The sequence below is a fragment of the Tursiops truncatus genome, chromosome 16 (genome assembly GCF_011762595.2).
Source record: "Tursiops truncatus isolate mTurTru1 chromosome 16, mTurTru1.mat.Y, whole genome shotgun sequence".
NCBI classification, from domain to species: Eukaryota; Metazoa; Chordata; class Mammalia; order Artiodactyla; family Delphinidae; genus Tursiops; species Tursiops truncatus.
Window position 1 is genome coordinate 32,036,835 of NC_047049.1, and position 14,560 is coordinate 32,051,394.

General features: G+C 36.8%; 1 protein-coding gene across 1 annotated transcript in view; it reads right to left on the reverse strand.

Annotated features, from left to right (window-relative positions):
- Positions 1-14,560, reverse strand: part of HELLS (helicase, lymphoid specific) — a 40,646-nt gene that overhangs the window by 9,078 nt on the left and 17,008 nt on the right. The window contains exons 9-19 of the mRNA XM_019939671.3: positions 14,029-14,211; positions 13,278-13,421; positions 9,971-10,167; positions 7,154-7,250; positions 5,473-5,634; positions 3,550-3,689; positions 3,321-3,459; positions 1,926-2,009; positions 1,723-1,842; positions 800-916; positions 284-443 (exon numbers count right to left, since the gene is read on the reverse strand). Of these exons, the coding sequence (XP_019795230.1) occupies positions 284-443; positions 800-916; positions 1,723-1,842; positions 1,926-2,009; positions 3,321-3,459; positions 3,550-3,689; positions 5,473-5,634; positions 7,154-7,250; positions 9,971-10,167; positions 13,278-13,421; positions 14,029-14,211 (1,543 nt within the window). The remainder of the gene's footprint in view (positions 1-283; positions 444-799; positions 917-1,722; positions 1,843-1,925; positions 2,010-3,320; positions 3,460-3,549; positions 3,690-5,472; positions 5,635-7,153; positions 7,251-9,970; positions 10,168-13,277; positions 13,422-14,028; positions 14,212-14,560) is intronic.

A 14,560-nucleotide genomic window follows, 5' to 3' on the forward strand; every position in this document is an offset into this window, starting at 1 on the left:
GTACGCGGGCCTCTCACTGTTGTGGCCTCTCCGGTTGTGGAGCACAGGCTCTGGACGCACAGGCTCAGCGGCCATGGCTCACTGGCCCAGCTGCTCCGCGGCATGCAGGATCTTCCCAGATTGGGGCACGAACCCATGTCCCCTGCATCGGCAGGCAGACTCTCAACCACTGCGCCACCAGGGAAGCCCCTATTTCTTTTATAAAGAAAGTAACAACAATAACAAAAATTCACAACAGACAACAGACAACTTAAGCGAGAAAGTACTACAAAATGTTATTTACTTTTGTGGATGATCAACTTTTCCAGTTTTCTTTTAGCAGCTGCTCTTTCCACAATTTTCTGATCAATAGTATTTGCTGTAACAAGACGATATACAACAACTGGCTTTGTCTGACCAATTCTATGACATCTATCCTGGGCCTGAAGATCAGACTGGGGGTTCTTAAAGTTAAAAAGAAAAATAACATTTAACAGCTTAAGGTTAAAATTATTTAAACTCATATTATGTGGGTAAAGTCAATAAGCATGATCCAATCAGAATCTTTGTTTAAAAAGATTCTGATTAAAATTGAGTTAAGGTACTGTTTAAGTGCCTTAACTCAATTTAGACTGCTAGAGTGACTTCAATGATAAAGTAGGTTCAAGTCTTTACACACTGGACACTTGACAAAGAAATGATTTTCATCTTAAAGTGGATACCTTTTCAAAACAGAAAAATGAAATTACAAAGTGTACAATGAAAGATTAAAAGTTCAGAATGGAAATATAATCAGTATATTGCTACACTTCCAACTTACCCAATCACTATCATAAATGATAACAGTATCTGCTGCAGTCAAATTAATGCCCAGACCACCAGCTCGTGTACTCACTAAAAAGATAAACACATCTGGATCTGTGTTGAAGCTGTGCATCTAAAAGCAAAAGGGATGTAAACATAAGGAATTAAGAAAGAAAGAAACTGTTCCTGCCTGGAATGTGGATATAGAGCTGCATATTAAGCAGCTATCTTATAACCGTTTGTTTACCAGCAAAGGAAAGGGGAGGGCAGTGGTGTCCCAAGGGATATAATAAGCCAGCATTCTTCAAGCTGGGTGTGAGCTCTTAAGCATCCACAAGACTTTTTTTTTTTTTTTTTTTTTGCGGTACGCGGGCCTCTCACTGTTGTGGCCTCTCCCGTTGCAGAGCACAGGCTCCGCACGCGCAGGCTCAGCAGCCATGGCTCACGGGCCCAGCCGCTCCGCGGCATGCGGGATCTTCCCGGACCGGGGCACGAACCCGTGTCCCCTGCATCAGCAGGCGGACTCTCAACCACTGCGCCACCAGGGAAGCCCCCATCCACATGACTTTTGATGTGGGATAAATAAATACTGAAAGCCACAGCAGCCATAAAGTTGAAAATGACCAATTTGGTGGAAAGAGATAAAATTATCAGACTCAACTCCCATAAAACAAAAAAATCATGATCATGCCTATTGCCTAAGTTGTGGCAATAAACCAGAGGCCCTAGGATGTAGGTCCCTTTTTTTTTTTTGGGCCGTGCCATGCGCGATGTGGGATCTTAGTTCCCCAATTGAACCTGTGCCCCCTGCAGTGGAAGTGCAGAGTCTTAACAACTGGACTGCCAGGGAAGTCCCTAGGTCAATTTTGAACATTACTTCAGAAATCAAGACAGGAGTTACAAAAAAGAATTAAGTATGTATGACATAAGCAGTCTTACATTTTTTTCTCTCTCTGAATAAGACATGGATCCATCAAGCCTGCTGAAGTTGAAATTTCTAAAGTGACAGTAATCTATCAAAATGTCCAACATTCTTGTCATTTGTGAAAAAAGCAGCACCTGAAATTTAAATATATCTTAGTATCTATACTGATTAATGAAGAATAATTAAACAACCAAAAATCCAATCAAAAGTACCATACCTTATGACCTCTGGTTTTTAGTTCTGGCAGCATTCGATCCAAAATTAAGAATTTCCCAGAATTTGTTACCAACTCTTCATCAATCTTAAAAGTGGGGAAAGAAAGGAAAAAAGAAATTGTCACAACAACTACTAATAATCTGTTTTTGTTAAAATAAAAACCATGTTAACAGTTTAATTTTCAATGACAAATTAAGTCCCTATAAAACTTTTTAAATTGACCTTGTTATTTGATCTTTTTTATCAGAAGATAAAAAAGGAAAAGGAAAGACATACTCAAGGAAAGACAAACTCTACAATTTAAAACCAATGATTTCACAAAAAACAAAATTCAGTTTAAGTGTATAATCTATCCTCCCCACACCTCTCCCCAAAACTTTGTATAACAGAACATTAAGTTCAAACTTACTTAATGTTGAGGTTTATTCTTTATAACTGAGTACACTTTCAACCAAATGCGTATGAAAATTACTGCTAAAGCTCTCAGTAGAAATTAAAGAAAGTATAAGAGCTTATAAGCAACCTAAGTATCCAAAATGAAATTTTTAACCTTCTGGTGAATATTAATTACCTTCAGAGATTATCTTCTTCCTTACTCAATGAAAAGCTTTAAAACACTGGTTCTCAAATAGGGGCAGTTTTGCCTTCCACCCCCAGCTTATATTTGGCAGTGTCTGGAAGATACTTTACACGTTGACACAACTGGGGGAGGGAAATATTTTGGCATCTAGTGGCTACAGGCTAGAGATGCTGGACAAATGGCCTATAGTCCACAAGACAGCACTTCCTTAACAAAGAATTATCTGGCCCAAAATGTCAATATTGACAAGGGTAAGGAACCCTGCTGTAAACTAGTACAAAACAGGGTTATTGAGGGTTACTGAGAACTGATTTCCTTTACTACTAGGTTGTTTTTCCATCAACTGCCAAAGAAAGCAATTTCATTCATTTAATCTGAAAGCCCACAAATCAACATAACTTTTTGCTCTCTTCTGTGGCTATCTGTTGAGATTTAAACAATGAGCAGCCCGACTGATTTTGACAAGCTGAATACTAATTAAAAGGAATACTGAAAAGGTGACAACAATCTCCAAAATAGCAACTAAAACACAGAGTGGAAATCAACTGTGTTACTTAAAAACTTATATTTCCAATATCACTCTAAATTTAGGAGGATTCCTAGCTGTTTACATGAAATATATAAATAAAAATATTAGTTAGCTTACATATAGAAAACCACCTTTTTTCTAACATTCATAAAGTTCTCTGAATTTGGGGGGAGAAGACAATCTTCATATAACAGTATTTACTGTAAGTAATAATAATAAAAATGACACTTTCACCCCACATAAAAAGTTACAGACATCAAAACAGTATGTTATTAAATAGTATTCACCTTAAACTCTTGTGTGACCGGGTCTATAGGGTACTCAATCAGATATGGATGATTACAGCACTTGCGAAGTAGCATCATTATATTCTGCAGCTTCAGATTAACTTCAGATTCTATAGGGATGTTTGTTTCCACAACAGCTCTGCACAAAATATAGAATCCATGAATGAGACATTAAAAAAAAAAAAAATCACAGTTTAAAGAATACTTAAATTTATTTTTAAACTCACACCTTTCTCGGTCTACCTCTGGCTGTATTTGGCTGATCAATTTTTCCAATTCATTAGGGAAATCATCTATTTTGCTGTAATCTATTGACTTTCTAGTTCGCCGTTTTGGTCGTCCAGTGGGACTCAGCTCAACTGTTTCTTTCTAAAACAATAAATTAAAGAAATATCTTTTTAAAAAGCTATATATATACTCTTAGTTATTTGTAGTGAAGTGGACAGAACTAGAGTCTGTCACACAGAGTAAGGTAAGTCGGAAAGAGAAAAACAAATACCATATGCTAACACAAATATATATGGAATCTTAAAAAAAAAAAAAAGGTTCTGATGAACCTAGGGGCAGGATAGGAATAAAGACGCAGATGTAGAGAATGGACTTGAGGACATGGGGAGGGGGAAGGGTAAGCTGGGACGAAGTGAGAGAGTAGCATTGACATATATACACTACCAAATGTAGTGGGAAGCAGCTGCATAGCACAGGGAGATCAGCTTGGTGCTTTGTGACCACCTAAAGGGGTGGGATAGGGAGGGTGGGAGGGAGACGCAAGAGGGAGGGGATATGGGGATAGATGTATACATATAGCTGATTCACTTTGTTATACAGCAGAAACTAACACACCATTGTAAAGCAATTATACTCCAATAAAGATGTTAAAAAGAATGTTAAAAAAAAGCTATACTCTTAAATTCTATACACACACACACACACAAAGTAGGGTATATAATATTTTTATGTACAAAATGTTTTAACATATAAAGAAAAAAATAATTTTGTCTGTCATCATCAAGTTTATTAATTTCCAAAGGCACAAAATCAAGGATCCATAAACTATAGCCAAATGTAAATTTTATCCTGGGAAATTTAATTGTTTTAACACTGATGACAATATCTGGAATCAGAGTTAATGCATTCATATCAGTGGAAAAAAATAAGGATGGATAAAACTTCTGAACTTATATAAAGGAATTTAATAGCTTTGGGCTGAAATGAAGCTCCACATATCTGCACTACAGAGGTTATTTTTTTGGATTGGTATAATACTGCAATGAAATTCCTTCCAATAGGCAACTACTTTAATTTTCTAACAGTTAAAAAGCCAGAGATTCCCTTTAACTAAAATGAAAATGAGGGCTTCCCTGGTGGTGCAGTGGTTGAGAGTCCGCCTGCCGATGCAGGGGACACGGGTTCGTGCCCCGGTTGGGGAAAGATCCCACATGCCGCAGAGCGGCTGGGCCCTTAAGCCATGGCCGCTGAGCCTGCGCGTCCAGAGCTTGTGCTCCGCAACGGGAGAGGCCACAACAGTAGAGGACCGCGTACCACAAAACAACAACAAAAAAGAAAATGGGATAACAGTCTAATGGTTGTACAAAAACAGAAATGCGTAATCATAAATACTTTGAAAAGAAATACACAGGTCCATGGCAAACAGTCAAAAATCTGGACATCTGAACAAAATTTAAGGGTCTTCTAATCTTCAATTATAAGATAATCACATTCCAATTCAATTTCTTGTAATATGGTGGGTAACTAAAAAAGATATTTCTTTCAAATAGAGGATTTTATTAAATTTTTTGGCTACCAACAACCTGCTGTAAAGGGATTGTATATTTGGGGTGACTGGTCTAGTTGGCAAGCCCTTAGTATATTGTGTGCTTGTTCAAATGTATTTCCAAATCCATCCCCAGACAGTATTTCAGATGACTATAAAGCAATCAATGCAGGAACCATCACTTGAATTTTAGTAGGACCACAGAATTACTAGGAGACAATTTTTGCTATTGGCCTTATGCCTTATACTCCAGTTAGAAATTCACCCTCAACAAGTCATGAAAACAGGTGATGAGCCTCATATAAGACTGAAATCAACCATGAAATTTTCTATGCCAACTGTCATTTACAGGTAGGTTATTTCAAATCCACACTCTACCTCGCTGGATCCAAACATGTTTGCAATTGTACGGTTCACAATGGCTGTGTAAAAGATCTCTTGTTTCTTTGAAAGTGGTGCATAAACAACTACTTCTCGTTTAGGAGGAACTTCAAGGGCAACATCAGATTTTAGTCTTCTCAATAAGAAAGGTGTTAAAATCTAAAATTTAAACATGAATAAACATATATAAATGTTAAACATTTTTGTATTTTCAAGGAATACTCTCCCCAAATACCCTTTTACCCCTTCTTCCTCTTTTCTTCCTATATAAAACTATCACATCTCAAAAGGTGATATAAAATATTTCCTTGAAATTTTCCAGACCAAAAACCACCACATGACAAACTCATAGCGTTTATCTGTAACATTTCACAACTTAATTTTTCAAAAATTCTAGTATAACTTGAATATTTTAAAAAGCTGAAATAAGAAGGTGATATCTGTACTTCTTAGGGATAAAGTTATAGCCCACAGTTTTTAAAAGTGAGGTTTCGAATTAGTAGAAAACCAAAAAATCAACTGATCCAGAAAAGTAGGCATGAAAAGTTTCCTTCTATAAGTTCTAAAACTTCAGACTTAAAACTACTCTCCTTCATCAGCTGTGATGACAAGAGATTTCCACATTTATAAAACAACAGAGAAGCAATAGATAACTATATCATTATTAAACTACTTAGGTTTTTAAAAGAAAGTCAACTTAAAAAAATCATTTTATATCCTTTATAGCCTTCCCTTTAAATTAGTAATTAATTTACATATAGATTAGGGCTCTGTACTTAAATACCTCAAAGGTATAGAGCCAAGCATAGAGAGACTTTAATTTTCCAGAGAAAGAGAGAACATTACCAGTAGTTTAAGAAAAAAGTATCTGTAGACAGCGGCCCAGACACAAATATACCTACAGGCAAGTATCAGAAAAAACATGCAAATGATATGGGGAAGTAAGATTTGGAGTATTATTTTTACTTTGATTTACGTACTATCTCACTTCAAAGTCAAAAAAACTTTTTCAAAAAGATTTTGAATAAAATTGTCAAAGCACAATTGAGAAGCTTTTCAGGCCCACATATGAAAACTAGGAGACCTTTGAAAGATTATGTTTGTTTAAAAATAGATAGGATAGGGCTTCCCTGGTGGTGCAGTGGTTGAGCGTCTGCCTGCCGATGCAGGGGACACGGGTTCGTGCCCCAGTCTGGGAGGCTCCCACATGCCGCAGAGCGGCTGGGCCCGTAAGCCATGGCCGCTGAGCCTGCGTGTCCGAAGCCTGTGCTCCGCAACGGGAGAGGCCACAGCAATGAGAGGCCCACGTACAGAAAAAAAAAAAAAAAGGATAGATGGAGTTTGTACAAAACAGTAGAATGGATCATACAAGTAAGTAAATTATGCAACTATTATTGGCAAACATTGCATAAAAATTTTCATTTTTGGCTGACAAACATGTCAGTAACCATTAGGGGTAAAATGAGTATACGTGAAAAGGACAAAATTTTAAAAAGCACTTTACTTTTGCTTTAACACCATGAGACCTCTAGGGGAGGGAAAAGGGCAGGAGAGTAAGTTAAATTTGGGGGTGGGGGGGCTCACTTTTCAAATTCTACCACAATGGGTTGAACAGGTAATTTCTAGGGTTCCTTTTTCATTCTATGAGTCTAGTAAGCAGAATAAGAAAAGTCAAAACCTGGTGCAGCATATGCAATACATTCTGTTCTCTTTCTTTAGCAATAATATCTTCAGCAGTTTCAGAAAGACTAGTGATATCAAACCAAGATTCAAAGCTGTAAAATAAAAAAATTATTACAAGTTAACCTAACATATAAATCAGTTATCTTAACATGACATATGTTTTGCATTTTCAACTTTGTATTAATCTGTGTATTATGAAGCAGATATTTTCTTAAAGGGAACATTTTTTTCTGATTTATAATTATCTTTTTTTTTTACATCTTTATCAGAGTATAATTGCTTTACAATGGTGTGTTAGCTTCTGCTTTATAACAAAGTGAATCAGCTATACATATACATACATCCCCATATCCCCTCCCATCTTGCGTCTCCCTCCCACCCTCCCTATCCCACCCCTTTAGGTGGTCACAAAGCACCAAGCTGATCTCCCTGTGCTATGCAGCTGCTTCCCACTACATTTGGTAGTGTATATATGTCCATGCCATTCTCTCACTTCGTCCCAGCTTACCCTTCCCCCTCCCCATGCCCTCAAGTCCATTCTCTACACCTGCTTCTTTATTCCTGTCCTGCCCCTAGGTTCTTCAGAACCATTTTTTTTTTAGATTCCAATAAATATATTATCTTAACAAGAGTATAAACATCAAATAAACATTAAAGTACCCCCCCCCTTTTTTTTTGCGGTACACGGGCCTCTCCCGTTGCGGAGCACAGGCTCCGGACGCGCAGGCTCAGTGGCCATGGCTCACGGTCCCAGCCGCTCCGCGGCATGTGGGATCTTCCCGGACCGGGGCACGAACCCGTGTCCCCTGCATCGGCAGGTGGACTCTCAACCACTGCGCCACCAGGGAAGCCCCCCTTTTTCCTCTTTTTAAAGGCAGACTTATTAGGATATGTCTGGAGTCTTGGAAGCGTGACTATCCCATGTTTTCCTACAAATGGACCTTGAGATGGGTCCTCCTCTATTGGGGAATGTTATCCTCTACGACAAAGCACGTAGCTTCGGGAGGAATGCACATGTCCCATGGGAGGAAGGGGACACCGGCCTAGCCAGTCAGGTCAGCCAGATCAACCCTAGCAATCAGTGGGGTGACAGATGTCACAGCCAGACTGCCCCCACATCCTAAGGTACACATTTTATGGAACATTTTAATAAAGTTAAAGAAATGAAAACTATCTCTGAATATCAAGACCACATGATCTCTCTCTTTAGGTAAAAATGTGACCCACTACAGTGTTTTTAAAATTCAACATATATGTACCCTGATAATGATATCTATTAATATCCTTAGTTCTTCACAATGTTAAAAAAAAACAACCCTATTAACATGAGCTATTAAATATAAGCATGTCTACACTAAGTAACGCTATATTGTCAGTAAATACAATTGGGAAAAATGCCAACAACATTAATGCAGTAGTAACATCAGATATTTCCAAAATTTCGTCACCTCAGGCACATTTTATAAATTCAGATTCCCAGCTCCTCCCTCAGTGTTCTAACTCAGTGGAAATGCATAGGACCTGGAAATCTTGCCTTTTAATAAATGTTCCCTAAGACAGCCTGGCCTTGGGCTAATATCTGGTCACCAGAGGTGGAATACATTCTCAAAATAAAACATTAAAAGTTATTCTCCCATATAAAATTAACTTTCTTCCTTCACTGATGCCAAAGTAAGTGTAAATCAATTATTTTGCCCTCCTGATTTTGAAACTTCTATGTTAATTATTTTTAATGTCTGGTAAGATTATTTACTCTTCCATTCTGAGTATACTAATGATTTTCTGAAAACTGTTTATTTTTGCTTTTTATGATATAAGCTAAGATTCAAACAGTTCTAGAGTAAAAAGCATGAGGGTGAAACTGGGAGACTCTGGTTATATTTTTGACTCTGGCATTAACTAGTTATATTTTTAATAACTTGACACTTGGGTTTTCTTATGTGTGAGACAGGGGATGTATCAACCCCTATCCCTTCAACCTATCTCTTGTTTGTGAGAAAATAATGAGAAAAATCCACCTGAAAGTGTTTCACAAAGTCAAGACAATAAGGAGCTTTATAAAAATATGTTAAGGCAGGGAACTCCCTGGCAGACCAGCGGTTAAGACATTTGGGGCTTTCACTGCCGTGGGCCCAGGTTCGATCCCTGGTTGGGGAGTTAAGATCCCGCAAGCCGCGCAGTGTGGCCAAAAAAAAAAAAAAAAAAAAAAAAATAATTTTTTAAGGCAGCATAAAACAGCTTGTCTCTACTAATCAATGCAATAAAAGCTTTAAAATAATCTTTTATTTATCTCCTCTCATAATTTGTGTCAAAAGTAGAACATACTTTTGGGGAAAGGGGAATTGGAGGAAGGTGGTTAAAATGTACAAACTAACGGTTATAAAGTAAATAAACACTAGGTATGTAATGTATAACATGGTGACTACACTTAACACAGCTCTATGATATATAGGAAAGTTGTTAAGAGTAGATCCTAAGAGTTCTCATCACAAGGAGAAAAACTTTTTCTTTTCATTTTATTTATTTGAGATGATGGATGTTAACTAAACCTATTGTGGTAATCACTCACAATACATATAAATCAAACCATCATACTGTACATCTTAAACTTATACAGTGATATGTCAATTATTTCTCAATAAAACTGGAAAAAATAAAATAAAAAGAGCAGAACATATATACCACAAAGAACTGGCCAAAAGCTATCACTTTAATCCAGCTACCTAGAAGATAGAAATTAATTTAAACTATGAGCACAGATTTTGAGACAGTTAGAAAAACATAGGAAATAATTAAATAACCGCTTACCTACCTTTTCAAGTCATCAAATACATCTGGCAACAAAAAGTTCAGCAATGACCAAAGCTCTGATAAGTTGTTTTGCAAAGGAGTACCAGTCAAAAGAAGCTTGTTATCTGCATTGAATCGTTTTAACTCCCTGATTAGGCGGCACTTCATGTTCTTAATCCTGTGTCCTTCATCTACTATTAAGTATTTCCAGTAGCAATTCTAGAAAAGGAATTCAGGGGAAACTTTTTATATGATGATCTCACAATTTTTCCTAAAAGCAATTTTAAAGATAAAACTTCTTTATTAGGAATGAATGTTCGATTTTATCAAACGGTATTTCTATACCTATTGAGATGATCATGTTTTCCTTTGATCTACTAAGAGAATGAATTAATTTCCTAAAACTGATATATACTTGTGTTGCTGTAACAGACCTCACTTGGTCCTGAACTAATAAAGTCCACCTGCTGTTATATATTTAAGATTTCTCCATTCACATTCTTTAGTCAAAGCAGTCTGTACTTTTCCTTTCTAATGCTTTGTTGAGTTTTAATTAGTGTTATCTTGCAGTCCTAAAAAAAGAACTGAAGGACTTTATTAGTTCTATATGCTCTGAAACATTAAATATCGTTAGAATTTTCATTCTTGAAGCCCACATCTGAGATTGACACTTTTTATTATCTGATGGTATTCTCAACTTCTTACATAGTTATTGGTTTGTTTAGGTTTTTCCTTTCTTCTGGAGCTAATTTTGGTAATGTATATCTTCACAGAAAGCTAACCATTTACTTTCATTAAGTTGTCATGAAAATTGTTTTAATTTCTCATCTTTAATATCTGTGCTCTTTTATCTTGATTAAGCAAACCTAAAGTTCCTCTGTTTTACTGTGTAAAAATACAGAAATATGCAATATTTCTGGGAAGTATAAGTACCAAACTGGCAACTGTAGGTATCCTTGGATAATGGGATTAGCAAATTGGGGGAAGAGTATGAAATGGGACATCTTTTGCATTTTACTTTATACATTCATAGCTTAAAATAATATTATGACTTCTTTAATAAAAAACTTGGAACTTTTTTTCTGATAAGGCAAACAAATCAGATAGCCTGAATAATCTCTCACTATATCTACCTTAAAAAAATGAAACAAAATATACAACATCCTTCATAAATGAATAAGCAAAAAAGAAAACCCAATGCAACAGAAATGATGAGGAATCTGATAAATGAATTAGTAAATGGACTCATTTACTTCTGCTGCCACTCAGGAATAGGAGTTCTGTACCCCTAATGCCATCAACCCCTAAAGCTAGGATCCTTGATATAATAATAAAAATTCAGTGAAAGGGAAAATTACAAAAATTCTAGCCACTGGCAAATGGAATTGACAAGGAAGCTTATTGTTTCAATATGGTCTGGCTATGGTAATCAAAATAATTAGAAGATCTTCATGTTATATTATTTAGTAGAAAACAGGTGTTTCAATAAGCAACATAAAGTATTACCATATTTATAAATTATACCTATATGCTAACAATAGTTATGTAACACAGCAGTAGTAATTCTCAGGTAGAATTACAAGTGCTTTCAGGTCTTTCTGTACACTACTTTTTCCTACATGCAATATGTATTACTTTTACTGTGAAGACATAACTGCAAACCACATTCCAAAGTTCTACCAGCACACAAGTAAAATCTTACATACAGCTGAATCTTGAGCAACACAAATTTGAAATGCACGGGTCCACTCATATGCAGATTTTTTTCAATAATAAATACCACGTATAGTACTACAGGATTCATGAGTGGTTGAATCCATATCTGGAACTGCAGATATGGAGGGCCCACTATAAAATATATGCAAACTCTCTACTGCACATAGGGTTGGCGCCCCTAACCCCCATGTTGTTCAAGGGTCAACTGTACTGGTCAGAGTAAAACAAAGCAGTAAAGAACTGTATGTGAAATACATGGAGCAGTGAGGAAGAAGTTCAAAACACCAAAAAATGGGGCTTCCCTGGTGGCGCAGTGGTTGAGAGTCTGCCTGCCGATGCAGGGGACACGGGTTCGTGCCCTGGTCCGGGCCACAGGCCGCGGAGCGGCTGGGCCTGTGAGCCATGGCCGCTGAGCCTGCGCGTCCAGAGCCTGTGCTCCACAACGGGAGAGGCCACAACAGTGAGAGGCCCATGTTACCGAAGGAAAAAAAAAAACACCAAAAACCGAACTGAGAGAGGCAATGAGAAGTCCATTTTCCAATTGCATTACAATAACTTGGGCACTAATAAATAAGTAGCTACAACACAAAGAAAAACAGATATGGGAATGTTATGCCATAGTAGGTCCATAAGATAATAAAAAATAACTTGTCTTCATATATTCCACTATTTAATTAAAATTAAATGGATAAGTTCTATATACTTAAAGCACTTGTCAGAGACATCTGTAATACATTCACAGATTAGGTCTATGTCTGGTTGATTTTAAAATGGTGTTGTGGAGGGAATTCCCTGGTGGCACAGTGGTTAGGACTCTGTGCTTCCACTGCAGGGGGCACGGGTTCGCTCCCTGGCCGGGAAACCAAGATCCTGCATGCTGTGCAGTGCAGCCAAAAAAATTAAATTAAATTAAATTAAAAAAAGAAAACAAGGAAAAAAATTTTAATTTTAAAATTAAAAAATAAATGAATAAATAAAATGGTGTCGTGGCTATAGATTAAAGTACCAAAGGCTTTAATTTTCTTGTTAGAGACTACAACCTTCATGTCAATCGTTCTTTTTTTTTTTAAAATTTATTTATTTTGGCAGCATGGAGTCTTCATTGCTGAGCGTGGGCTTTCTCTAGCTGTGGCAAGCGGGGGCTCCTCTTCGTTGCGGTGTATGTGCTTCTCACTGTGGTGGCTTCTCTTGTTGCAGAGCACGGCTTTAGGCACGCGGGCTTCAGTGGCGTACAGGTTCAGTAGTTGTGGCTCGCGGGCCCTAAAGTGGTGTACAGGTTCAGTAGTTGTCGCTCATGGGCCCTAAAGTGCAGGCTCAGTAGTTGTGGCACACGGGCTTAGTTGCTCCACGTCATGTGGGATCTTCCCGGACCAGAGCTCGAACCCGTGTCCCCTGCACTGACAGGCAGATTCTTAACCACTGCACCACCAAGGAAGCCCATCAATCTTTCTGTTAATATAAACCTCCAGGTTCTAAAGGAATATGCACAATGCAATCTATTACTTCCATCAGAAAAAATAAACAAACAAATGCTACTGGATGGTGACAAAGTGTTGTAAGTTAAGAAAAATGTGATTTATGGATTACAAAGAATCCAATAAGACCATTCATACCTGTAATGCATTTCGGTCTCTCATGGCTATCTCAAATGAAGTGATCACCACAGGATGAATCTGCAATGTCCCTTTCCGTTTGTGAATATGCTTTACCAATTTTCGACGTTCTTGCTGGGTACCATGATATAACATAGTAGGAATCTAAAAGATTTTATATTGATTTATAACCAACTTTAGAACAAAATGTAAATAACAACAATTTGTAAAATATAAAGTTAATCATTTCTGAAAGAAAAAATATAATTTAACTTTACTTCTATACTTCTATAACAAAATGAGTCAATCAATTCTAATAAATTATTGGGCTACTATGGGAGGATAAAAAAGCCATAAAACCAAATTGAGTGTAAGGTGAGAGAGATGGCGAAGTTATTTTTGGAATATATACTCTCATAAGGCAATGATGTGGCTAAAATGCATAGGTATGGAAGGAAAACACCATAATAAGAATGAACAGAATTAAAAATAAATTCTACCCAGGTCTATCTCAGGTGAGTCAAATTATTCAAGGCACTAAAAACCACCCACGGATGTTTTAGGCAAGATGTCTGAGATTACTATGGAAACTTAGTTTATTCTATATAAACTTAGAGAAGGTACTGCTGAGACTGAAAGATAAGTCAAATAAGATATAGTGCTACACAGAAATCAACATAATTTTAGTAAGAGATCTATAGCTTAATTCAGGCAACAAAACAATAAAACATTTGTAATGATAATATATTTAACAAAAGGAAACATGTCTTACTTCTGGTGTAAATCTTTGGAATTCAGCCATCCAGTTAGGAAGTGTAGACAAAGGGCCACAGACGAGAAAAGGTCCAGGTACTCCTCTCTGAATCATCAATGCAATTGTAGCAATGCATTGAACTGTCTTTCCCAATCCCATTTCATCTGCTAAAATGCCATTAATTCCATTTTCCCAAAGCATCTGGACAAAAATAATATACACTGTATTTAAATGCTGACATAAACACCTATTGAATCAGCAGTAAGTTTATTTCTTCTTTTAACCCAAAGATGATAATTATGATGAGACTGACATATGTACACCATAAGTTATAACAACACTTGTGGGAACTCAGTTATCAAAGCCATAAAAATGTTGGTAGCCTTGAATAAGATAATTTTTCACTTTCAAAAATTTACTCTGGGTAAATAAGTTAGAAAATAAGTATTTACACAGAAGTGTTTGTTTTATATATAATAGTGAAACACAGAAGGAACAACTCAAGTTGTGTTACATCATATGAATAGGTTATCATATAGAAATGAACCAA